Source organism: Rhinatrema bivittatum, chromosome 2, assembly GCF_901001135.1.
Source record: "Rhinatrema bivittatum chromosome 2, aRhiBiv1.1, whole genome shotgun sequence".
Classification (NCBI taxonomy): domain Eukaryota; kingdom Metazoa; phylum Chordata; class Amphibia; order Gymnophiona; family Rhinatrematidae; genus Rhinatrema; species Rhinatrema bivittatum.
Window position 1 is genome coordinate 125,781,120 of NC_042616.1, and position 25,693 is coordinate 125,806,812.

A 25,693-nucleotide genomic window follows, 5' to 3' on the forward strand; every position below is an offset into this window, starting at 1 on the left:
TCTGGTTTTGGGGCGGCTCATGAAAACACCATTCGAGCCTTTCCAATCCTGTGATCTTCGCTTTCTCACATAGAAAGTGACTTTTCTTTTGGCAATCACATCTGCTCGCAGAGTTAGTGAGTTACAGGCCCTATTTACCTGTCCACCTTACTCTAAACTTCTGCAGGACCGGGCAGTACTCCGCACTCACCCTACATTTTTACCTAAGGTAGTATTGGAGTTTCACATTAATCAATCCATTATACTACCTACCTTCTTTCACAGGCCCCACTCCAATCCAGGAGAACAGGCTCTGCATACCCTTGACGGCAAACGGGCTCTAGCCTTCTATCTAGACCGTACAGCTGCCCACAGGAAAAACACTCAATTGTTTGTCTTTTTCCATTCCATCAAACTGGGGCAGCCTGTGGGTAAGCAGACTCTCTCCTCCTGGTTAGTGGACTTGCATATCCTTTTGCTATCAACAAGCAGGCATTCCACTTCAAGACCGTGTTAAAGCACACTCTGTGAGGGCCATTGTGACTTCAGTAGCACACCTACGCTCTGTACTAAAATTTTCATTTTAGCTCCCTTTGTACTAGTTAAAGAAACCCGGTGAAGTATTTTTAAACTGTACTTCCTGTATATTGGTTGCTGTTAGATGCTGATAAAGAATGGTAAAAGCTTACTTTATATCATGAATTGTCAAAGGTAAACCAAAATGTGCACTCCACAAAGACGCCAATTTGGATAGACCATTTAAGGGGGTGTACATCATTTATCTGCAGTATCCAGGAGCAAATATTGTTAAATTTTGGTGTAGTATTGAAAAAAACATTCTTGTTGGTCTGTAAATGCAATTGCCTCTAAAGTTGTTTTCCCCACCGAAAGCAAAAACGATGAGACTGCAAACAAGCAAATTATTTTTAGGAATATCCCAGTCATCCATTAATTGGGAAAAGGAATACAACACTTTGGAGTCAGAATCCACTAACTGACCTATACAAAATAAGCCCTTAGCTTTCCATTCTTTAAACACTCTATATTCCAGTCCACTAGGAAAATCTGGGTTACCTATCAAATTTATAAAGGGGAAACATGCAGTGAACGATTGTTCAAAAGTCTCCACCACTTCCATGGTTTGTGAAAAGCTTTAAACCAAAAGCACCATTTGTGATGGAGCAATTGTATGGGCAATGAGCAATGTAGTATATTAATTCGTTCCCATGGTGCAGATAACTCAACTAAAAGATGGTCTGGGTCAAATTTGGAGGTTGAGGATACCCAGTCTTTGATATATCAGAGTAAAGCTGCAACATTATAAGATCTTAAATCCGGCAAAACTTGACCCCCTTGTTATTTTTTGTGACATAGAAAATTATACACAATGCGGGCATGATTCCCTCTCCAAATAAGAGCGTACAGCTGACTTAAAAGTTTTGATCTCCTTTGCTCTTACCCAAATTGGGTATGTAAAACATATAACTGTTTTGGTAAAATCACCATTTTGACTACTGCACATCTTCCCAGGAATGATAACAGGTAATCTGCCCATTTAAGCAGGAATTGCTTGCAATCATTTAATTATCGAATATGTTAATTGCTGGAACACATCTGCCTCAGTGTGAGCTGAGTAGAGGCCTAAATATTTCAATCCTTGCAGGTTCCACTGGGAAAAAAGGAAATGTTTCAGATTTCCCATAATTTATTTTCAGGCCTGAAAAGGCACCAAAACTTTGAACAGCTGCAATAATCAAAAGCACACTTTGTTCTCAATTACTCATAAATAGCAACATATCATCTGCAAATAGGTTGTTTCAATTCCCGTCTCCCAATCATTATACCATGGAATTCCTGTCCCTGCAAAACCCTGGTTCCAGGGTTAAGACATAGAGGTCATCCCTGTCTTGTTCCCTGCAAAACTGAGAAGGGGTGGGACAAAGATTCCTTAACTTGAATGTGAGCCTCGGGCCCCTCATATAGCAATTTAACCCAGTTTGTTAAAAGATCCGGAAACCCAAAACTCTTGCAAAGTACACCACACATAAGGCCAGCTTACCCGATCAAAGGTTTTTTCGGAGTCCAGACTCAATAAAAGGCCATATGGATTGTCCTTAGGAGCACCATAAATGGCTATTAAGGCCTTCAAGATATTAGCTGTAGAGTCATGACCTTTGATAAAACCTGATCAGAACCCACCAAATCCCCGATGACCCTGTTTAATCAGTCAGCTAGGATAGTAGCTAAGATTTTAATATCTTGGTTGAGTAAAGAAATGGGTCGGTAAGATTCTGATAGTAATAGATCCTTACCCGGTTTTGGCAGAAGTATAATAGTAGCCAAATTATGACCTACTGCAAAAGCACCTGGTCATGAGCTTCCAAATACATTGCTTTTAGAGGAGCCACTATATTCGTGCCCAATAGTTTGTATAGTTCAGGTCCAAATCCATCAGGTTCGGGGGCCTTTCCTAATCTTAGAAATTTGATAACTGTTAATACTTCTTGAATCTGTATGGGAGAGTCTAAAAAATTTTTTAATTTACGAATTTTCAATGCAAACAAATATCACATAAAAAAAAATGAAATACTGTATAGGCTAATTAGTAAAAAGAAAAAAGCAGACAAATATATAAAAAAAATACATTGGTACAGTACATGGTTAATAATACAACAAGAGGAGCATATTAGAAAAGAAACATAATAATTGAATAGGCTTTACCTAATAGGAGCTGCACTCTACTAAATTACTAGATACATCGAAACAGTAAGTCACTAAAACTGGGCCCTAGAGTCTAAAAAGGCTCTTAACTGTTCTGGAATAAAGATAATGAAACAAATCAGTCATTATCTTTTTTAACAATACATTTGCAAGGATATCTTAAAAAGAATGATGCACTTAAGGAAACTTTCCTGCCCCATAGAAAGAAACCCTTTTTACCTTTCCTGCATTATCTTTGAAATGTCAGGAAACATACCTATACTAGATCCATGAAAAGAAGAGTTTAAATGTTGGAAATAAAGAGACATTAATTTGCTAATATCTTGTTCAGCTGTTAATAGATCGTCCTACATTACTTGCTCTTTAACTTCTAAACCAGAGTGTTCAAGAAAGTTTGTTAAATTTTGCATGCCCAAAGGAATTTCACTAGAATCCAAGCGTAAACACCTTTCTCCTGAAGATACTGGTAAGAAGTAAACCTTATTTATAGAAGGAAATTTAACCTCAGGTATAAGCAAAATTTCATGAAGATATCTTTTAATCATAGGATGTTCTCCCATAATTCTAGAAAAATTGATCAGTCTAAGATTTAAGTCAACGATTCCAGTTTTCCAGCAGTTCAACCCTTCTAGACAGTGCATTCCTATCCTTAATAGTTGCCTCTCTAAATCTGTACATTTCTTGCATGTCTCCTTCCAGTGAAATCTTCATGGGCTTTAACTTTAGAATCCAAAGAGTTAGTAAGCAAATAATTTTTTTTTCCACAGCTTTTAATAGCTTGAGCTAGCCCAGCAGTTAACTCCCATATAGTGTCTAATATAACAACTGCCGGTTTGATGGGAGAGAGAGAAAACTTACCGGGTGTTATGGACAATCAAAAATGGAGTGTCTTAGTTTTGGCAGTTGCATTTTCTGAAAATTGTTGTTGGGCAACCAAATTAATACACTCCCCTTTATATAATTCTTGAAAGTAGCCAGCTAATTCTTTAAGATAACTTCCATATCAGAAACAAGGCAATCTGTGGAAACATTCTTCAGCTGTGTGATAAGTCGCCTAGAAGGTTTTAATAAATTTGATAACAATTTCACGGGTTTATTACCCCACTGAAAGAGTTTAAACTTACAGTAAGTTGGTTCTGGTTTTTCATTCTAATATCTCGCTCAATTCCTTTTTCACAGCTGCTAATTTATTTTTATTTTCTACTGTTAGGCAATGTTCATGTATTCTCTTAAGCTCAGCTATCTGTTTATTTAGAGAGATTATTTTAGAATTCCTGAGTTTTTTCAAATCAGTGCTATAAGAGATAATATGCCCCCTAAGGACTGCTTTAGCTGCATTCCAGAAAGTCAGCGAGCCTATATCTGGTGTTATGTTTACACCCACATATTCTTGCCATTTATCAAAGAGAAATTTATGGAATTGTTTATCATGATATAAGTGGATGGGAAATTTCCAAGTTCTCTTTTCCATTTTGGTATTTAAGGGTTCCAAAGAAAGCAAACGTAATGCATGATCTGAATAAGGAATCTCACAAATCTCACATTTTTGAATTTTGTCGAACCAACTTTCTGAAACTAAAAAATAAACCAGTCTGGAATAGACGTGATGTACATGTGAATAAAAAATAAAATAAGAGACTTCACTGTTGAGCATCCTCCATGCATCTTAGACCCGATTCTTTTGTGAGAAAGCCAATACCAATTTCCCCTTGATTTATTTTTTGGGTTGTTTGGGTGGTTTACAGTCTAATAAAGAGTTATCCGTTATGTTAAAATCACCTCCCAAAACACAAATATAATCGTCCCACTGAACCAATTTAACAGCTAAACTAAAGAAAAGCTGTATGAGTATACATTTGGGGCATATGCATTGATGGGCATGATTTTTCTGCCAAACAAAGAGCTCAGTATGATAATTATACCTTCCATTGAAACACAGAAACCTAGAAATGACGGCAGAAGAAGACCAAATGGCCCATCCAGTCTGCCCAGCAAGCTTCACACATTTTTTTCTCATACTTATCTGTTTCTCTTAGCTATTTGGTTCTATTTCCCTTCCACCCCCACCATTAATGTAGAGAGCAGTGATGGAGCTGCATCCAAGTGAAATATCAAGCTTGATTAGTTAGGGGTAGTAGGGGAAGTAACCGCCGCAATAAGCAAGCTACACCCATGCTTATTTGTTTTACCCAGACTATGTTATTCAGTCCTTATTGGTTGTTTTTCTTCTCCCCTGCCGTTGAAGCAGGGAGCTATGCTGGATATGCGTGTAGTATCAGTTTTTCTTCTCCCCTGCCGTTGAAGCAGAGAGCTATGCTGGATATGTGTGAAGTATCAGTTTTTTCTTCTCCCCTGCCGTTGAAGCAGAGAGCTATGCTGGATATGCATTGAAAGTGAAGTATCAGGCTTATTTGGTTTGGGGTAGTAACCGCCGTAACAAGCCAGCTACTCCCCGCTTTGTGAGTGCGAATCCTTTTTTCTTCTCCCCTGCCGTTGAAGCAGAGAGCTATGCTGGATATGCGTGAAGTATCAGTTTTTCTTCTCCCCTGCCATTGAAGCAGGGGAGAAGAAAATGAATATCATGAATATCAGAAAATTGTCTTTCCAAGGAAAATGATTTTCTATTAGAATAGCCACACCTCTTTGGCTGTAAAAACTGAGGAAAAACCCCAACCAATTACCGACCCGATCTCTACACAATTTCTTATGCTCAGAATCTACCAAATGGGTTTCTTGGAGAGAAACAATATCTGAGCCTCTTTTCCTCAGGTCTGTTAATACTTTTTTGCATTGAATTGGAGAATGAAGGCCATCCACATTTGGAGATTTAAAATTAATTTGCACCATTTATTTGAAAGTAGAGTATTACAGTTCTACAGTAAACCTAACTATAAAACTGTGGATCCCCCAGCTAGATTTATGGTCCCTGGTTTTACTACGTTAGCCACAATATCAACCAATGCAAGAAACAGTGCCATGACTATAGAAAGATTAGCAGATGCACACACACTTTCACAAACATCCACATTCACACTCAGCGTCTCTAAATTATGTACGTCCTGGTTTCCAAATAGAACATCCATCTTTCCCGGTTGTTAAGACAAAAGATTTCTGAGGCACCGAAGTTGAACCTTTTTCCGCGCACTTCATATTCCCCCATCAATGATCCTGGAGGCTTCCCGGATCCAACGAAGAACACTGGGGTAGATTTTAATGCATGCACAAGTGGATGCACCAATTTTATAATGTGTGCGCATGTTATGAAATCATTGGGCTGTGCGCACATGCACGCTGGATTGTGCAAAGGGGGGGGGGGATTATGCAAGTTTCATGTGGCAACGCATCATGGCCTTCCCCTGTTCCCTACCCCCTACCCTAACCTCCCTTACCCTTTCCCTTACTTTTTTTTTTTCTTGTTTTGTTGCTTACTGCTTCAGTACAGTGGCAAATGGCTCATCTTAGATTTGCCATTATGCAAAACTCTTTCCTTATTTGTTTTTATATACCGACATTCGATATGGCATATCACATCGGTTTACAGTTTAACTCTTGGAATAATGTGACAATGATGTCATATTATTTTTACATAGTAACAGAGTATCTTATCTTATCTTTGCTGAAAAAAGCGTGAAAAGTGGAATATAAATCTAAATAAAATAAATAAATAAATTGTAAGGCAAATTTACAGGGTCATTTATCAAAGTGCATTATGGCATTAACGCCTGCGATATGTCACACACAGGTTCTCACAGGCACACACACATAATGTGAGAGAGAGCCTGTGCATGTGAAAGGGGGAGTGTGTGTGAGGCATAGGCGTGTGTGAGAGAATGAATGTATTAGTGTGTGTGTGAGAGGGAAAGAGTGATAGAAGATAGTTTGTGTGGCATCACCTCCTCCAATCCATGACAGTCTCAGGGTGAATGGAAATCAAAAGATCCCAGGTATAGAGAGCAGGAGATTTTTTTAAATCCTTATTAGTTTTAATTATTGGGTGAAATTTGATATTTCTGCTGTGTTTAGAACATTTTTTAATTATTGGATGTTTTATTTATCAGATGTTTTGAAATATTTTATTGGTGTTTGGGGGAAATATAACAATTATACAAGTTTTTAAAATTATTGGGTGTTAATTGGCTATTTTGACATTCTTTTTATTTGTATGGTTTTAATATTATGAATGATGTTTTATTGCTTGATATTTTGCAAAGAATGATGGTTCTGTTTTTTTCCATTGTTGCACTGCTTAATTTGGTTTGGCTTGTGGTTTCCAGTACAATTTTTGTTGGCACATTTCTATTTATTCTGTATTTGGTGAGGTCTTTCTGTATTTTAAATGTCCATTTCCTGTGAAACTTTAATTCTTGCTGTGAAAATGCTGGTACTTATTGACTTTTATGGCCTAATGGTCATCTATTCCTCATTTCTATTTTAATCTGAAGTTTGCTCTTTATTAATTTCACTTGCATGAGGAAAGATACGGACACTATCCCACACACTAGAATGGTGTTAAGAATTACAGCAAAGAAGACGAAGAAAAATTACCTTAAAGAAGATCGAGCCCCGCTCTTCTGCAGTGAAACCTAAGGATCCCTTCCCCTGTTGAGAATTCCTGAGGTAATTTCCGATATCCCTCAGAGGTGTGCCTTGGTCCGGTAGCCGGTTCCCGCCATGGACTTAGCCCCCAGAGTGGCTGAAAGGCAGCGGTTGCACAGCCGAGCACGGCGGTGAAGATAGAGCCCTCTCCCCCCGCAGCTGGAGACCGTCCTGGCACTCTATCAGTAAGCATCGAGACCAGGTAAGAAGGAAACTTGAAATTCAGGTCTCTGAGGCTCGGATTGCCGTACTGATTCTGTTTCTATTCCGGCAAGGTAAAAGGGAGCACTGATCGGGTTGAGCAGCCCTGATTGGGCTAGGCCACGATCCAGTGCAGGGGTCCATGTGGAGACCCTTGGGGGTGCCATCTTACGCGCATGGAGCATCTGTGCCATATTCCCTTCTCGACCCTCGGTACGCGCGGGACAAGCCGGGCGACCAATGCACCTAACTTGTGCGTGTTCAATCAGACACGCGCACAGCGGAGTGCATAACTGCACGCACAACTAGACCACGCACACAACAGAGCGTACCCCGCACACACAACTATACGCACAGCCGTGTTTACAACTGCACACACGCATTGAAACTAGAGGTAATGGCCCCGGCACCCAAGAAGGCCAGAAGGCACTCTTTGCACAGCCTGCCACATAAGAACCACGCAGCCTGAACTGGAGTCCTGCCTGTGTGAGCATTGCGAGGAAGCCCAGGGGGAACCAAAGCCTGGTCCCTTACTGTCTGGGGATAGCTCCGGAACTACTACAGACGATAGCTCCCTGGATCTATGCATCTCTGAAATGGCTTCTTCACAAGAGGGCACCTCAGGGGCTCCTCTTCCGACTCCCCCTGGGATTAACATGGACTCAGGGACCTTCTCCTGGTTAGAATTTTTCCAAAGGCTGCAAGCCTTCGTCCAGGCGCAATCAACCCCGGGCTCAACCCCTGCCAGAAGCACAAGATCCTCCCGTTTCTGCTCAGATGCCTCAAGACATGCCTCGCCTAACAAAGAATTTCTCTGACAGGGACCCAGACACCTCGGATGATGATGGTGGCTCCCTGGAAGAAGGGGAAATTCCTCCAGGCCTGGAACCATACCGAACCATACTTCGCTTCTTCCACAAGGATGAATTACCAGCCCTTGTTTCCCAGACCCTGAAGACTCTAGGTATTCCAGGCACGGACCCTATGCGGAACCAAAGAAGAACCCCATCCTGGTGTCCCTTCGTAAAGCCTCATGCTACTTCCCAATGATGGAAGCCATCCAGGAAATGATTGACCTGGAATGGGGTGCCCCGGTGGCCAGCTTCAAAGGGGGTCAGGCCTTGGAAGCCCTATACCCTCTGGAACCAGCGACCAAAGAATGCCTGTGTTTCCTGAAAGTGGATGCCATGGTCTGTGCCGTCTCAAAGCGAACAACCATTCCCATTGAGGGAGGGGCTGCATTGAAGGATACTCAGGATAGACAATTGGAATCCATTCTTAAGCAGGCCTTTGACGCAACAGCAATGACACTGCAGATTGCTTCCTGCTGTGCACTGGTGGCACGTTCTTGCTTGCTCCTCTCGAGAGAGGCAAATAACTCCGGAACGTATATTGGTGAGACAATGGAACCTGCGGCAACCTTCCTGATGGATCCAAGCTCAGATCTGGTGTGTACTTCAGCCAGAGGAGTAGCCTCAGTAGTGGCAGCCAGAAGACAACTATGGCTGCGGAATTGGTCTACTGACGTGACCTCTAAAGCGAATCTCACAAGAATGCTTTTTAAAGGAGCTCTCTTATTTGAAAGCGAATTGGAGAAGTTAGCCAGCAAACGGGCGAATCCCCAGTGCCTCGGCTACCGGAGGACAGGAGTAAAAAATTTCTGTGCCCTTCCCCCCCAGAACCACCAAGGGCAGAGGCTCACAACGCTTTAGACCCTACAGGAACTTGCTGTTCCAAGCACCTTGTCCCTCCGGAAGGTCCTAACTCTTTCGGCACTGACAGACCAAGAGAGGAACAGGCCCAGGGGCGGCCTCCAGCCATGTCCCCCAATGAGAATGGGCTGACCCATCCAGAGGAAGAGGAAATAGTGGGTCAACTTGCCCTCTTCTACCAAAGATGGATCGAGATCACGTCTGACAAATGGTTACTAAACATCATTCGAGAAGGTTATTCTCTGGAGTTCCGCAGCATCCCACCAGACAAATTTATGATGTCACCCTGACACTCCCACACCAAGAGACTGGCAGTGGAAGACACTCTGACAAGACTACGCAACCTGAAGGCAATAACTCTGGTCCCTACGCCCCAACAAAATACGGGGCGCTATTCCATCTATTTTATCGTTCCCAAGAAAGAAGGATCATTCCGACCCATCTTGGATCTCAAGAACATCAACTGTCATCTACGGATACTACACTTCCTCATGGAAACTCTTCGTTCCATAATAATGGCAATACAACCAGGAGAGTTTCTAACCTCCCTGGAACTCTCAGGCGCCTACCTTCAAATTCCAGTCCATCAAGATCACCAGCGCTTTCTACGCTTTGCGATACTGGGTCACCATTACCAGTTCCGTGCGCTACCCTTCAGCCTAGCAACCGCCCCCAGAACATTCACCAAAATTATGGTGGTCATGGCGGCAACACTGAGGAAGGAAGAGATTTTAGTATACCCTTACCTGGACGACTGGCTGATCAGGGCAAAATCTTCAGAAGAGAGCCGCCAGGTGACCAGCAGAGTCAAGAACCTACTGCAGGAACTTGTTTGGGTTGTGAACACGGGCAAGAGCAACCTGCAGCCCTCTCAATTTTTAGAGTACCTAGGGGCCCGTTTCGACACCAAACAGAAGAAAGTCTTCCTCCCTCCCCCGAGAAGAAGGAAACTGATGGAACAATTACGAAGATTGATGACCAAAGTATGGGACTATCTTCAAGTCCTCGGCCTCATGGCATCAACCCTGGAGGTCGTCCCATGGGCAAGGACCCACATGCGACCGCTCCAGCGCTCCTTACTGTCATGATGGAACCCCACTGTCCCAGAACTACTCGATCTGCCTCCAACTACCAGCGGAAGTATGTTCTCAGCTTCAGTGGTAGCTACAAGAAGACCACCTGGACATAAATAGCTTGTAATCTATTTACTAATAGGGATCCTGCCATGTACTTGTGACCTGGATTTGCCACTGTTGAAAACAGAATAGTGGGCTTGATGGATCCTTGGCCTCATCCAATATGGTGGTTCTTATACATGTAGTTGATTTTCAGAATATATAAAGAATATAAGTTTGGTATGTGCAAGTAGTAGTCAGTTGCTCTTGCCAGTGAATGCTTGACTAAAGAGCCAAGTTTTAACCTTCCTGAATAGGTGGTGTTGGTGTTTGTTTTGGTGTAGAATTTCAGGAAGCAAGTTCCAGAGGGAGGGAGCTATTCCTGAGAAGGCTGTAAGATGATTGTCAGAACATTATTTCTTTTTTGGTGGTGGGATAATTATGAAGATTCTTGGATGATCTTAGAGGTCTGCGTATAGTGGTAGTTTGCTCTTTAAGTAGTCTTGGACAGTTCCCTTTAAAGTTTTGAATTTTTAGGGAAAGGATTTTAAATTTGATTTTGTAAGGACCTGGGAGCCAGTGTAATTTTTGTAGTATGAGTGTGATGTGATTGCATTGCTTACAGCTTTCTAGAAGGTGTGCTGTGGTATTCTGTATTAGTTGAAGTCAGTGAAGCCTTTTGTTGTAAAGTGGTTGTACATTGTGGAACTGTAGTTCAGCCAAGATGTTGTAATGGCTTGGAATATTGTTGAGACTCTCCTCCTTGACATGAATAATTGTTGTTTTCTCCAATCATGCAACAAGAAATGCATTGCTCTCCTGACAGCTGCAACCTTTTAATATCTTCTTAACTTAAAGTACCACTGCTAGGAGGGAACCTAATTCAGGTTTTTGTTTTTGGCCATTTCTTCAGTCTCACTTGCATTATTGTCCATGCATGTATAACTGATCCAAAAATTGCTGTTACGTGACCCCAAGGGGTTGACTGATTAAACCAGCACTGGAAATTCTTGCAAGATTTTCAGCATGCTCTTGGTCAAAGGAGAGATTGTGTATGTAAGAGGGAATTCTGTGTATGTAAGAGGGAATTCCTGTGAAAATGTTGTAGATTGTAAACGCTAGCTTAGTTATGAAAGCTGAATGGGGGAGGAAGTAATGCTTTCAGGAGAGGAAGGCTTTTGTTTGTTTTGTTTTTTTAAATGAGTCCAAGAATATCCAATAATGGTTCTTTCACTTCTTTCTGGAATAAAAAAATGTTCATAAGAGCTTAAGAAATTCCATATTGAATCAGACTAGTGTCTATCAAGGTCAATATCCTTTCTCTGACAGTGGCCAATCTACAGTAAGCCCTATATTAATACCACATTTTAACTATTATACTTTTGTTTTCCCATATCAATGCCATTCTTTTTCCCCCATTCCCCACTTACACCCTCTAATTGGTTAGCATTGCCTCTATCCAAATACATAAACAAAAGAAGTTATCTGTATATTCTGTGTCAGAGAGAAAACTTGATATTTATAACTTGTACAACAGCAATAACTAAAAAAGTGGTTTTGTTTACTTTACAACTTATTCTTGGCTTATATTTTTTATTTATCTTCAGGAACATCATCTCCAAAGAGCTATTTCAGCACAGCAGGTGTATGGAGAGAAGAGGGATAATATGGTTATTCCAGTTCCAGAGGCAGAAAGCAATATTGCCTACTATGAATCTATATACCCAGGGGAATTCAAGATGCCAAAGCAGCTCATTCACATACAGCGTAAGTAATAGTGAAAAAGAAATGTAATTTTCTTAAATTATAATTTGATTTAAAATATTTGTTTTAACTAAAGTTTGCTTTGATAATTTAGTTACCCTTATAGCCTGCACAATCAATATTCTCCCAGGGCAAGCAGGATGGTAGTCCTCACATGTGGGTGATGTCACTGGATGGAACCCTATCACGGAGTACTTTTCTGTCAAAGTTTCTAGAACTTTTGACTGGCACAGTGAGCATGCCCTGCATGCCATGATCCCTGCAGCCACAGTGGTCTCCCTTTAGTCTCTTTTTATTCCGTGCTGCAGTTTTCCTCGCGGTTAGGAGCTCTGTGAGAATTTCTCACACAATTTTCCTCACAGAAATAAAATTAATATTTTACTTCAAAACATTGCTTCATTAGGGGGTCTCCCATCAGGATAGTGTTTTTCCAGCGTTCGATGAGTAAGTTCACTATTCCCGGTCGATTCCCACTCCCACTTTTTTTGGTGTCCGCAGGCCATCGACCGCTTTTGGGCCTCAACCTCTGCCATTATGGCAACAGGTTTCCGAAAATGTCTGGAGTGCCTCCGAACCATGTCAATTACCGACCCACATGATGTCTGTGTGCTGTGCCTTGGCTCATCACACGATGTGTCTAACTGCCCAAGTTGTGCCCAGGTGACTCCGAAGCGTAGGCGGGTTCGCCTCGACAAGATGGAGACTCTGTTCAAAATCAAGTTGACTTCATCAACGTCCACCCAATTGTCACCGGCAGAACCATTGAAAAAGTTAGTCATAAAACCTTGCCAGGAGCACCAGAGCAGTGGTGACCATCCGTCACCGACTCCGTCTAAGGTATCCACATCATCTACTTCGGTGCTGGGGAAAGACCAGACCGAGCACCGAGGGGAAGCACCAGCACCGACGCGAGTTGACTCCCGGTGCTGGCACCGACCCCGCATTGGCTTCGATGGCTATCGAGCCGCTTGCGAAGAAGACACAGGTAGAGGAGCCTCTAGCACCTTCTCTACCCGAAAAACCAAGACTATCCCCCACTGTTCTGGATCAGGTAAACATCCGTGTTTGTTATCCAGGCAGGTAAGCTTTCTCTCCAATCAGTCCTCAAGACAAAGATTCTGTAAGTTTGAAATTATTTATTGTACAGGTAAATTCTACTTACAATTGTAGCATTTCAAATGTGAGCCCTAGGCAAGGATCGTTGGTAACTGGAGACGAGGTAGGAGAAGGGAGTCTCTTGTATTGCAGGAGTTGGTTTATGGTGGAGGTAGGAAGCATGAGGAATATGAAGCTGATTTAGTCCTTAGAAGGTAAAAAACCTGATCGTTTCAGGGGGTATTACAGAGCGCTGCTGGCTCAGAAGCAAGCTTGGAGCAAAACTGAACTCTTGTCAAGAGCTGCTAAAGGAAAACTCCCTCACAAGCAGGAAGCAGGGGACCGGGTTCAATCACAGCGAGCCTGAAAACCATGTAACACAGGGGGAGCATGAAGGGCAGTCCTTTGAACCTATAAGGCACCTAGGAAGACTCACGTTAGATTGAGTGGCAATCAAGCTCTCCCGATGGTGAGAGGAAGTGGAGGAGGGAGGGGGCCTCTTAAGGGCAAAGGCTCCTCTTAAAGGCTCACAAATTTTTATCATGGGTTACAAACAGTGTTTCAGCACTAAGAATCCTCAGACGGGGGGGGGACTGCACTAAACACAGTTAAACTACAATATATATACAGATACAATATACAGATACAAACATGTACCCACTGCTGGGGACAGAACACTCCCCGTCTGGTATCGCAAGATACCATTATATCAGTTCTTATATCATTATGCAACAGTGCAAAAATCACTATCACTGGATCCTTCGACATTCAGGGAGGTTCACGATCATCTCGGTCTCTCAGTCATCCAGGCGATGTCTTCTTCAAGGGGTTTCACCAAGCTGAAACGAGAGACAGACAACACAAAGGAGAGAAAGAGTCTCTGAAGTGGCCAACTGTCCACAGAGTTCAAGTCTCTTCATGCGGCATGAGGAGCACCACCTCATTGATGGGCCTGTAGAAGATCTTGGCTGTCCCTTGGTTCACAGTCTTTACTTCAATCTTGCGAACACGTTTGTCGTTTCCAGAATAAGTCTTGACAAGTCCCAGAGGCCAGCTGTCTCGGGCTTGGCTGTTTTTGAGAAGGACGAGGTCACCTTCTCGGATGTTGGGCTTGTTGGATTGCCTCTTGCTTCGATACTGGAGAGTCTGCAAGTACTCTTTCTTCCAACGACTCCAAAAGGAGTTGGCAAATTGTTGGACTTGTTTCCATTGACTTTGGTAGAGCTCTTTGCCGTCAAAGACTCCATGTGGCACAGGAATGTTAATAGTCTTTTGCGTTAAGCATGGCTGGAGTTAGGATCAGTGGCGACTCAGGGTCAGATGACATTGGAACTAGCGGTCTTGCGATTATGATGGCTACCACTTCTGCCAGAAGGGTGGTTAAGACTTCATGAATGAGTCGAGTTGGCTTGGTTTCTGTTAACATGCCGTTAAGAATTCGGCTTGCCATCCCGATCATTCGCTCCCATGATCTTCCCATGTGTGAAGAATGGGGTGGATTGAATATTCACGTACATTTCTGATCACAAAGGTACTTTTTTACTGTAGGATAATCAATCTTAACAGATGCAATGTTCAACTCTTTACAGGTTCCTATGAAGTTAGCTCCACAGTCGGAGCGGATCTGAGTGGCTGAACCCCAGAGTTGAACGTATATATGGAACCTTCTTGTCTGGTTGTAGATGTAGCCCAGTACTACTTTGCTGTCCGTGTAAAGATGGATAGCATCAATTTGCATGTCCATTTTGGCTGTTATTAACTCCACTGTTTCCACTGCTAGCACCGCTCCACACAATTCCAGACTTGGTATGGTGTGGTTAGGCTGTGGTGCTAACTTGGCTTTGCTGAAGATGAAACCCACACGCACTATTCTTTCTGCATCCGTCACTCTCAAAAAGGCTACCGCAGCTATGGCCTTCACAGATGCATCAGAGAAAACGCAGATCTCTTTGTGGCTGGCTGTATTACGTGGTATTGGAACATAAGTGTGTGTGGTATGTGCAGCTGTTCAAGCACTTTTAGGGAGCTCTTCCAATTTTCCCATTCTGGCTTCATTGCTTGAGGTAGTGGGGTGTCCCACTCGGTAGTACTTGATGAGAGTTCTCTTAACAAGGCTCTTCCTTGTATCGTGACTGGAGCCACAAACCCCAGTGGCTCATACAGGCTGTTGACTGTGGACAAAACACCTTGGCGAGTATACGGTTTATCTTGTGTTGAGTCTTGGAATGTGAAGACGTCTCTCTTTAGATCCCCAATTTAATCCAAGGCTTTGTTGGAGAAGGAGGTGTGTCCACTCTCAGGTCCAAGTTCTTTAAGTCTTCAGCATAATCATCTGAAGGAAATGCTTTCATTACTTCAGGACTATTGGAGACTATTTTGTGGAGCCTTAGATTTGTGCCTGCCAGCATTGCTTGTGTTGTCCTTATTAAATCGATTGCTTCCTCTGCAGTAGGTAGGGACTTTAGTCCGTCATCTACATAGAAGTCCCTTTCTACAAGTGTCATCTGTGCCGTACTCTTTTTCTCCTTCTTGGGCTGTCCTTCTGAGCCCTTATGTGGCTACTGCAGGTGATGGACTATTACCGAAGACGTGCACTCGCATCCGGTATTCCACAATCTCCTTATTGATGTCGTCACGGTACCACAGGAATCTTAGGTAATTTCTGTAGTCTTGGTGCATGACAAAGCAGTAGAACATTTTGTTGGATGTCGGCTGTTACCGCAACTGCTTCTTTTCTGAAGTGGATCACTACTCGTAACAAGTTGTTGATCATGTCATGTCCCGTGAGAAGCACATTGTTGAGTGAGATTCTGTGAAACTGCACACTAGAATTGAAGATGATCAGGATCTGGCCCGGTTTCTGCTGATGGTATACACCAAAGGTAGGTGTATACCATCATCATTATCCCTTAAGGGTAGAGCTAGCTCTGCGTGGCTATTGTCCAACATGTCGTTCATGAAGTTAATAAAGTTTTTCGTCTCAGGTTTCGGTCTGGGTGTCCGGAATGGTAGAGGAGCTACCCAGCTATTTGATTCATCTATAAAGAACTCTTTATTTATAATTCTTAAGAATTCTTTGTCTTCTACAGAAAGAGTAGATTTTTCGTCATCCTTGGTGATTTGAAACACTGAGTCCCCTAGATGTTCTTCTACATCTGATGGGGAGGTGATCTGACTGGTAGCTGAATTGAGACTCAGTTCCTCGCAGAGTAAGATCTCCTTGGTACTTAGATGGTTAGGACATGGTTCAAATAGAGTAGGACGTCCATTCTCTAAGACACTCGTAACGTATGCATGAACGCTTGGTCTCCTTGTTCGATTCAAGCAGACATCACAGACTATCACCCATCCCAAGGCAAGTCTGTAAGCATAGGGAGCGGTTGGTGGGCCATCACCTATCTCCAGAACCTTGATCAGTGCTGGTGTATCTCTGCCCAATAACAGCAGGATTTCTGCTTCTGGATCTAGTGGTGGGAGCTGATGCATTATGGACTTTAGATGAGGATGGTGCCGAGCGGCTTCTGGTGTAGGAATCTCATCTCTGTTGTCAGGCATCTGGTCGCACTTGATGAGCGTGGGCAAGTTTGACTTGTTGCTTCCGTCTATCGCCTCTATTACATATCCGCTTGCTCTCCTCCCTGTCACTCGGGTAACCCCTGAGCAGGTTTTGAGGTTGTGTGGGGAGTAGTGGTCATGGATATCAAACAAGTCAATTCTGGCCTTGCCAGGGATCTGTTGCTCTGCTCATCTATGATGACATACATTTTGACTGCCTTCTCAGGTTGCTCTTTGGGATACACTCTAGCCAAGCATATTTTTGTGCAGGATTTCCCGTTGCTGTTTCTCCCACACACTTGTATGCATTTGGGGATCACTTCAGGTTCTGGCATTCGTTCTGCCTTTTCCTCCCCGCCGTGGTTTGAACTAGGGTGTAGGGTTCCCAAAGGATGAAATCTTGCTCCGTCAGGGTGCAGGGCGCTATCATGTTGGTCACTCCCGCACTCTGAACACTTAATGGCTATTTTACAGTCTTTAGCCATGTGGTTAAATGAAGAACAGTACCGGTAGCAAATTCGGTACCTTTTTAACAGTTCTTTGCGCTCTTTTAAAGGTTTCCCTTTGAATACTTGACACTTTCTGAGTGGGTGAGGTTTCTTGTGTATTGGACGCTGTCGGTCTGGATCCTCTGCTCTATTCATACTGGGAAGTTGATCTGATGTAGGTGCCGCAGGCGACACTTCCGTTTTGTGCACAGAAATGGGCTGCTCTGCTTGTTGGTTGGCCTCTCACTCGGTGGCTGATTTTGTGTATTTAATGTGTACTGAATTAGAAGCTAGGGTCGTTCCTGTGCCTTGCTAAATCTCATATGAACTTTGTGAGGACATGTAAAGGTGGGTACTCTTTGTGGTCTTCTTTATACCATGCACCATGAGATGCCCATTTATCTTGTATATCACGTGGCAGTTTGTTTATGATGGTCTTCTTGCCTCGTGATGTGTCCAGAAGGTTGAGACCCGGATAAATGAGTTCAGCCTTAGCTGTCTCTACCTCTTGGAGTAGATCTCCCAACTCTTGCAACTTTCGGTTATCTCTACTGGATATTTTTGGAAAGTTTTCCATTTTCTCAAACAACGCATTCTCTATGGCAACTGGGTCCCCATAATATTGCTCAAGTCTCTCCCATACTTTTTAGCGCTTTAAAGGGATCACATGGGTAGACGTTTTTTAATCCTTTCACGTGTTTGACCGATTCACGTCCCAACCATTTTACCATCAGGTTTATTTCTTCCTTTGGAGTCAATCTCATATCCTCCACAGCATCTTGGAAGTCAGATTTCCATGCCGTGTAACTCTCAGGGCGGTCGTTGAACTCGTATAGCCCCGCGGTTATGAATTCCGGCCGGGTTATGTACCTTGCTAGATCTTCTCTTTCTGAAGACTCGTTCTGAAGGGCAGTAGGTCTTCATGGGTGGGTGTCTTGTGGCTGTCTGCAATTCACTTTTGTTGTACATTGGTTCAGGACGTGGTTGATCAATTGTCTCCTGTTTAGGCACAGGGTACTCAATTGGAGCCCTTCTTGAGTGTAGTTGCCTAGCTCTTTCTCATTCCCAATCCCCACGGGCCGCTGGGATCCATGGTTGCACGGAAGTGTTTTCCTTGGGGCGTGTGCTTGGCACGTGTGTTAATAGCAATGCATCCGTGCGATTCAGAGCCGGTGGATCACTGCCATGGCGATTAGTATTCATGGCATTTTGCGTTTCAGGTCCGATTTCTTTGGCCAAGACAGCCATTTGTGAGGGGGAGCGTGTTCTCCCATGATGCGAGGGTTGCTCTGAGGGAGGCGACGTTTTGGTGCTGGCGTGTGTTGGAGGGTGAGCTGTGACATATTCAAGCGTCCGCTGGGCCGTGTCCTGCTAGACCATGGAACTAAGTGGATCCCCCCCACTGCCTTGGTCCAGGGCCGCATCAAATACCTTAGTTTCGGCTTCAAGGGCTGCTGCTTCTCATTTCTGCCGCAACACGTCCAAGGCGATATCTAGTTCAGCCTTTCTGCGTGCCTCGGCAGCAGCTGTAGCAGCAGCCTTCTGTTCTTCTATTCTGAACCTTTCTCTTTTAAGGGCTGCTTCTTGTTTAACATACTGTATGCATATTATGGCTGCTTGAGACTCTGCTTTCTTTTGGAGGGTGGCTGTGCTGAGTTGAGAACGGTTCGAGTATCTTGACCCGTGTGACCTTACGGATCCCGTTGTATACTTAGAGGTGTAAGAGTGCTGAGAGTCTATCTCGCTTATTGAATCACTTGCTTCTGCACTGTTAATGGTATCCATTACCATTCTCTGGCGTATTTGGTCTTTCTCACAGGACAAGCAGGATGGTTGTCCTCACAAATGGGTGACATCGAGGATGGAGCCCAACCATGGAAAACTTCTGTCAAAGTTTCAGGAACTTTGACTGGCCCCTAATGGGCATGCCCAGCACGGCACTAACCCTGCAGCCAGCAGGGGTCTCCCTTCAGTCTTCTTTTTTCCGCGTAGCAGTTGCCACGCGGTTAAGGAGCTCTTACCACATTCCTGACAGGAATCTCTTCAACTACTTTCTTGAAGAAAAAATTGCCCCTCAGGAGTCTCCCTTCTTCAATTTTTCCTCCACGGTACTTCGGTAAGTTTTTTGCCGTTGTTTTTGTCAACTACCGTCGAGTTTGATCCTCGAGGCCTGTTGGCAGTTGACCGTCCCGCGGCTAAATGTTTGGCCCATGGCCATGGCGTCGGGGTTCCGTCGGTGCCCGGACTGTACGCGTACTATGTCCATCACAGACCCACATAGAGTCTGTGTTTTGTGTTTAGGGAGTGAGCATGATGTCTTAACTTGCACCAAATATGCCCTAATGACACCAAAAGGTCGCAAGGCCAGAATGGAGAAGATGGGACTCCTTTTCCATGCTCACATTCCGACGCCATCGATTGCATCGACGTCATCGGAACCGGCACCGTCGAAGTCTCATCGTCATCGACAGCCTCCCGGTGACCGTCCGCCATCGACATCTTCACGGCCATCGACTCCTATCCCTTCCCCCGAAGATAGAGGGGATCGGAAAGAGAAACATCGCCATCGACGTCATAAGTCTTGGACCGTCAAGGAATCGAAGTCATCGACCTCGGTACTGTCCGAGCCGCCTTCGAAGAAGTCTCGACCAGAAGTGGCACCGTCCACTCCTGTCTCGCAGACACCGAGGCAACCCTCACCCCTCCGGGGTTTGGGAGCCGTGATTCCACTGGTGACGGTGGTCTCTCCGGCTCAGCCTCCGCCTCCTTCTCCCGTAGAGCCGGGTCTTGTCACCCCAGGTCTCTGGGCAGAACTGGACCGGCTGGTCCAGGAGGACATCGACAAGGCGATGCTCCGGTTCCAGACTCCTCTGGCACTGATCCCGGCACCGAGAGTGGAACCGGCCACCGACCCGATTCCAGCAGCACTGGCAACGCTGCTTGCTCAGATGGAAGCGCTTACAAGGGCCCTTCCACCGATAATGCCAGGGTCACCGATCTCATCAGGTGGAGAAACACCGTTTCGGATTCCCCCTTCGGGGGTAGTTCCATCGGTGCCTTGTCGTCCCTTGCCACCGATACTCTCCTCGGGGGCGATACGCACATCAGCTCCACCGAACATTTCGATGTTGGTGCCGAATCCTTCGATGCCGACACCGATTCCTTCGGTGCCGACACCGGTACCGATGCCGGCACCGATTCCATTGAGAATGTTCTCGATGCCCCCGGTAATTCCTTCGAATTTCTCGGAGCCTCAACCGGGGCCTTCAGGTACACAGCCACCTCATGGTCCTATAGGTCAGCATCCTGATCCTTATGACACCTGGGGTGATGATACCTCTACTGACACCGATGATTTGCCTTCACCACCCTCTCCTGTGGAGAGTAGAAAGCGTTCCCCTCCTGAGGACCTCTCTTTCATAAATTTTGTGAAGGAAATGTCGGAGTTGGTCCCTTTTCAGCTTCAATCTGAACAAGATGACAGGCACCAGATGATGGAGTTGCTCCAATTCTTGGATGCCCCCAAAGCCATCACCTCTATTCCAATTCATCAGGTTTTTCTGGACCTTCTAAAAAAGAATTGGGAATCCCCTGGATCTGTTGCTCCAGTAAATAAAAAAGCTGACTCTACCTATCTCGTACAGTCAGCACCTGGCTTTCAGAAACCACAATTAGACCATCACTCTGTTGTGGTAGAATCAGCTCAGAAGAAAGCTAAATGAATAAAGCCACATTCTTCTATACCTCCTACTAAGGAAAATAAATTCCTAGATAGTATAGGTAGGAAAGTATACCAAGGAGCTATGCTGATTTCCAGAATAGCTTCTTATCAATTATATATGACCCAATACAATAGGGTCATCCTGAAACAAATGCAGGAGTACTCAGATGCCTTGCCAGAGCAGTTCCAGCCACAGCTTCAGTCCCTACTAAATAAAGGGTTTGAAACTGGGAAGCATGAAATAAGAACCGCTTATGACATCTTTGATACTTCCACTAGACTTTCTGCTACGGCCATCTCTGCCAGACGCTGGGCTTGGCTTAAGTCTTCTGACCTTCGCCCGGAAGTTCAGGACAGGCTCTCTGATTTGCCCTGTCTAGGGGATAATTTATTTGGTGAGCAAATTCAGCAAATAGTTGCTGAACTAAAAGATCATCATGAGACACTTAAACAGCTCTCATCTATTCCTTCTGACTTGCCTTCTAAACAACCATTTAAGAAGGACTCCAAAAAGTCATTCTTCCGTCCACGGAAGTATTATCCCCCACTAGCCAAGTCTAAGCCTGTGAGGCCTTACCATAGAGCTCAGCCTCGCCAGTCTCGAAAACAAAAGCCTGCAGCAGCTCCAAAACCTGGCCCTGCATCGGGTTTTTGACTTTCAATTAGAGAGCAGATGCCACATCCCTCTTCCAACCATACCAGTAGGAGGTCGGTTAGGCCATTTTCTACAAAAATGGCACCATATCACCACAGATCAATGGGTGATAGCGATAATTGCACAGGGTTACCACCTCAACTTCCTGGTTCTCCCTTCGCACTCCCCACCCCGGCAGGCGTGGAGACTCACTGATCACTCTCTTCTTCTAGAGCAGGAAGTATCCCTTCTCCTCCAGTCAAACACTATAGAACCCGATCCTCTCTCACAACAAGGACTAGGGTTCTACTCCAGGTACTTTCTGATCCCAAAAAAGTCAGGAGGACTTCGGCCAATCCTGGACCTACGGGCCCTCAACAAGTACCTTTACAGAGAGAAGTTCAAGATGGTAACCTTGGGCTCGCTTCTCCCTCTGCTGCAAAGAGGGGACTGGCTCTGCTCTCTAGACCTAAAAGACGCCTACACTCGCATTGCGATAACTCAATCTCATCGCAAATACCTCCGTTTTTTAGTAGGCCGAAATCACTACCAATACCGAGTGCTACCTTTCGGCCTGGCATCCGCACCACGGGTCTTCACCAAATGCCTCGTGGTGGTTGCAGCGTTCCTCAGGAAGGAAGGTGTCCACGTCTACCCCTACCTGGACGATTGGCTAATCAGGGCCCCAACCCAGCAAATCGCTCGGTCCTCCCTGACCCTGACAATTCAAACTCTACTTTCTCTAGGGTTTCTTGTCAATTACGAGAAATCCTATTTAGTCCCATCTCAAACCTTATCTTTCATTGGGGCAGACTTGGACACCTTACAGGCCAAAGCCTTCCTTCCTTCCTCATCAACGAGTTCAAATTCTTGTGTCCCTAGCTTGCCAGTTGCAGTCTCAACGCACAGCAACAGCTCGCCAATTCCTCATTCTGCTGGGACACATGGCCTCCTCAGTTTATGTAACTCCCATGGCCCGCCTGGCCATGAGAGTCATGCAATGGACTCTGAGATTGCAATGGACTCAAGCTGTTCAGCCTCTGTCCTCCATTGTTCGCATCACCAATGCACTCCGTCTGTCCCTTGCCTGGTGGACAAATCAATCCAACCTCCTACAGGGCTTGCCTTTTCTTCCACCAGACCCTCAGATAATCCTCACCACCGATGCTTCCCACATCGGTTGGGGAGCCCATGTAAACAATTTACAAACTCAAGGGTTCTGGTCACCAGAGGAAGCCAAACACCAGATAAATTTCCTGGAACTGAGAGCAATCCGATATGCTCTCAGGACCTTTCAAGATTGCCTATCGAACCACACAATCTTAATTCAGACGGACAACCAGGTGGCCATGTGGTACATAAACAAGCAGGGAGGGACAGGCTCCTTCTTCTGTGTCAGGAAGCTGCGCAGATTTGGGCAGAAGCCCTCTCCCACTCCATGTACTTCAGGGCCACCTACTTACCGGGAGCAGGCAATGTATTGGCAGACCAGCTGAGCCGCGTCTTCCAACCACACGAGTGGTCACTCGACCCCTTGGTAGCGACCTCTCTGTTTCACAAATGGGGTTATCCCCATATAGACCTCTTTGCTTCCCCTCAGAACCACAAAGTGGACAATTATTGCTCTCTCATTCGGAGCCAGCACTCTCGACCGAGGGATGCATTCTCTCTCAAGTGGACAACCGGTCTGCTTTATGCATTCCCTCCACTTCCTCTTCTGTCGAAGACTCTCGTGAAGCTACGTCAGGACAGGGGAACTATGATCCTGATAGCACCGCACTGGCCACGCCAAGTGTGGTTTCCCATACTTCAGGATCTCTCCATCCGCAGGCACATTCCTCTGGGAAAGGACCCGCATCTGATCACTCAAAACGATGGATGCCTCCTCCATCACAACCTCCAAGCCTTTTCCCTGACGGCATGGATGTTGAACGGTTAGTCCTTCAGCCATTTAACCTTTCGGATTCCGTTTCTCGTGTCCTGATCGCTTCACGAAAGCCTTCCACAAGAAAATCTTATTCTTACAAATGGAAAAGGTATACATCATGGTGCACTTCTCAGTCCCTTGATCCCCTTTCCTGTCCAATTTCTAAATTCTTGGACTATCTCTGGCATCTATCAGAATCAGGTCTAAAGACCTCTTCCATTAGAATGCATGTCAGTGCGGTAGCCGCCTTCCATAAAGGTATCGGGGGTGTCCCTATTTCAGTACAACCCCTTGTAACACGCTTTCTTAAAGGCTTGCTCCATTTGAAGCCACCTTTACGCCCTCCGGCCCCTTCTTGGGACCTTAATCTGGTTCTTGGTCGCCTTATGAAACCTCCTTTCGAACCTCTTCACTCCTGTGACCTAAAATATCTCACATGGAAAGTGTTATTTCTTTTGGCTATCACTTCAGCTCACAGGGTTAGTGAATTGCAGGCCCTAGTTACCTATCCGCCTTACACTAAGCTCCTGCAGGACCGGGCGGTACTCCGCACTCACCCTAAATTTTTACCTAAGGTAGTTTCGGAGTTTCATATTAATCAATCCATTATACTACCTATCTTTTTTCCCAGGCCCCACTCCAACTCCGGGGAACAGACTCTGCATACCCTTGACTGTAAACGTGCTCTAGCTTTCTATCTAGACCGTACAGTTGCCCACAGGAAGAGCACTCAATTATTTGTCTCTTTCCATCCTAACAAGTTAGGGCAACCTGTGGGTAAGCAGGCTCTTTCCTCCTGGTTGGCGGACTGCATCTCATTTTGCTATCAGCAAGCTGGCATTCTTTTCCAAGACCGTGTCAAAGCACACTCTGTGAGAGGGCCATGGCGACTTCAGTAGCACACCTTCGATCGGTGCCGCTTCCTGACATCTGCAAGGCTGCCACCTGGAGTTCCCTCCATACATTTGCAGCCCATTATTGCTTGGACAAAGCTGGAAGACAGGATTCCATCTTCGGCCAGTCTGTCTTGCGTAACCTTTTTGCAGCATGATGTACCAACACCCTTCCACCTCCCGGTAGGGTGCGGATGCCCTCTACCAAATTTCACCCCAGTTGTTGTGCCTGTTGCACGCCGTTGGGTACATTTGGTGCAGGTTCGGACTTCCTCAGCTCGGTACTCACCCATTTGTGAGGACAACCATCCTGCTTGTCCTGTGAGAAAGCAAATGTTGCTTACCTGATGTAACAGGTGTTCTCACAGGACAGCAGGATGTTAGTCCTCACGAAACCCGCCCGCCACCCTGCGGTGTTGGGTTATTTTTATTTTATTTTCGGCACTGCCTGTAGCTTTGAAACAAGACTGAAGGGAGACCCCTGCTGGCTGCAGGGTTAGTGCCGTGCTGGGCATGCCCAGTAGGGGCCAGTCAAAGTTCCTGAAACTTTGACAGAAGTTTTCCGTGGTTGGGCTCCATCCTCGATGTCACCCATTTGTGAGGACTAACATCCTGCTGTCCTGTGAGAACACCTGTTACATCAGGTAAGCAACATTTGCTAAATTCTGTTGGCGGCCTTTTTCCTCAAGGCTTTCTGCAGTGTTAGTTCGTGTTAAGAACTTGAGATACTCTGCTGTGCTGAGCCAATAGGTTTGGGAACGAAGCTTCAGCTGTTCTATATGGTACATAAGGTTGTTAGGGGTTTCTGAGACCCACCTCCCTTTCCTGCTTGACGCTATGCCTTTCTTTCTATCCTGTATTTATGCCCCTGTCTTTTTGTCTCATATTTCTGCGTACCTTTCTCTGTTAGCAACAAACACAAGAAGATGGATCGGTGTAAAACAGGATTTTATTGAAGCTTGCCCGACTCTGGCCGAGTTTAGCTTAAAGAGCTGCCTCAGGGGCTTTCAAGCATAGGTTAACGCAAAGCTGAGCGGCAAGTTTGTATGCAATACCGAAACTTTTAAAACCTTGTTTTTAAAAGTACTTGATCAAAATATTTTTCTAAAAAAGCCAGCTGTTTCAATCCTCTCAGACTTTGCTATGCGATGTTTTAAGCCAATTGAAGAGGCTTGAAAGCCCCTGAGGCAGCTCTTTGAGCGAAACTCGGCCAGAGTCGGGCAAGCTTCAATAAAATCCTGCTTTACACTGATCCATCTTCTTGTGTTTGTTGCTGACATCCACCTTGGATC

General features: G+C 44.9%; 1 protein-coding gene across 1 annotated transcript in view; it reads left to right on the plus strand.

Moving 5' to 3' along the window:
- EPC1 (enhancer of polycomb homolog 1) overlaps positions 1-25,693 on the plus strand; it is a 321,654-nt gene that overhangs the window by 101,242 nt on the left and 194,719 nt on the right. Inside the window, 1 exon segment of the mRNA XM_029588586.1 lies at positions 11,932-12,091. Within this exon segment, the coding sequence (XP_029444446.1) occupies positions 11,932-12,091 (160 nt within the window).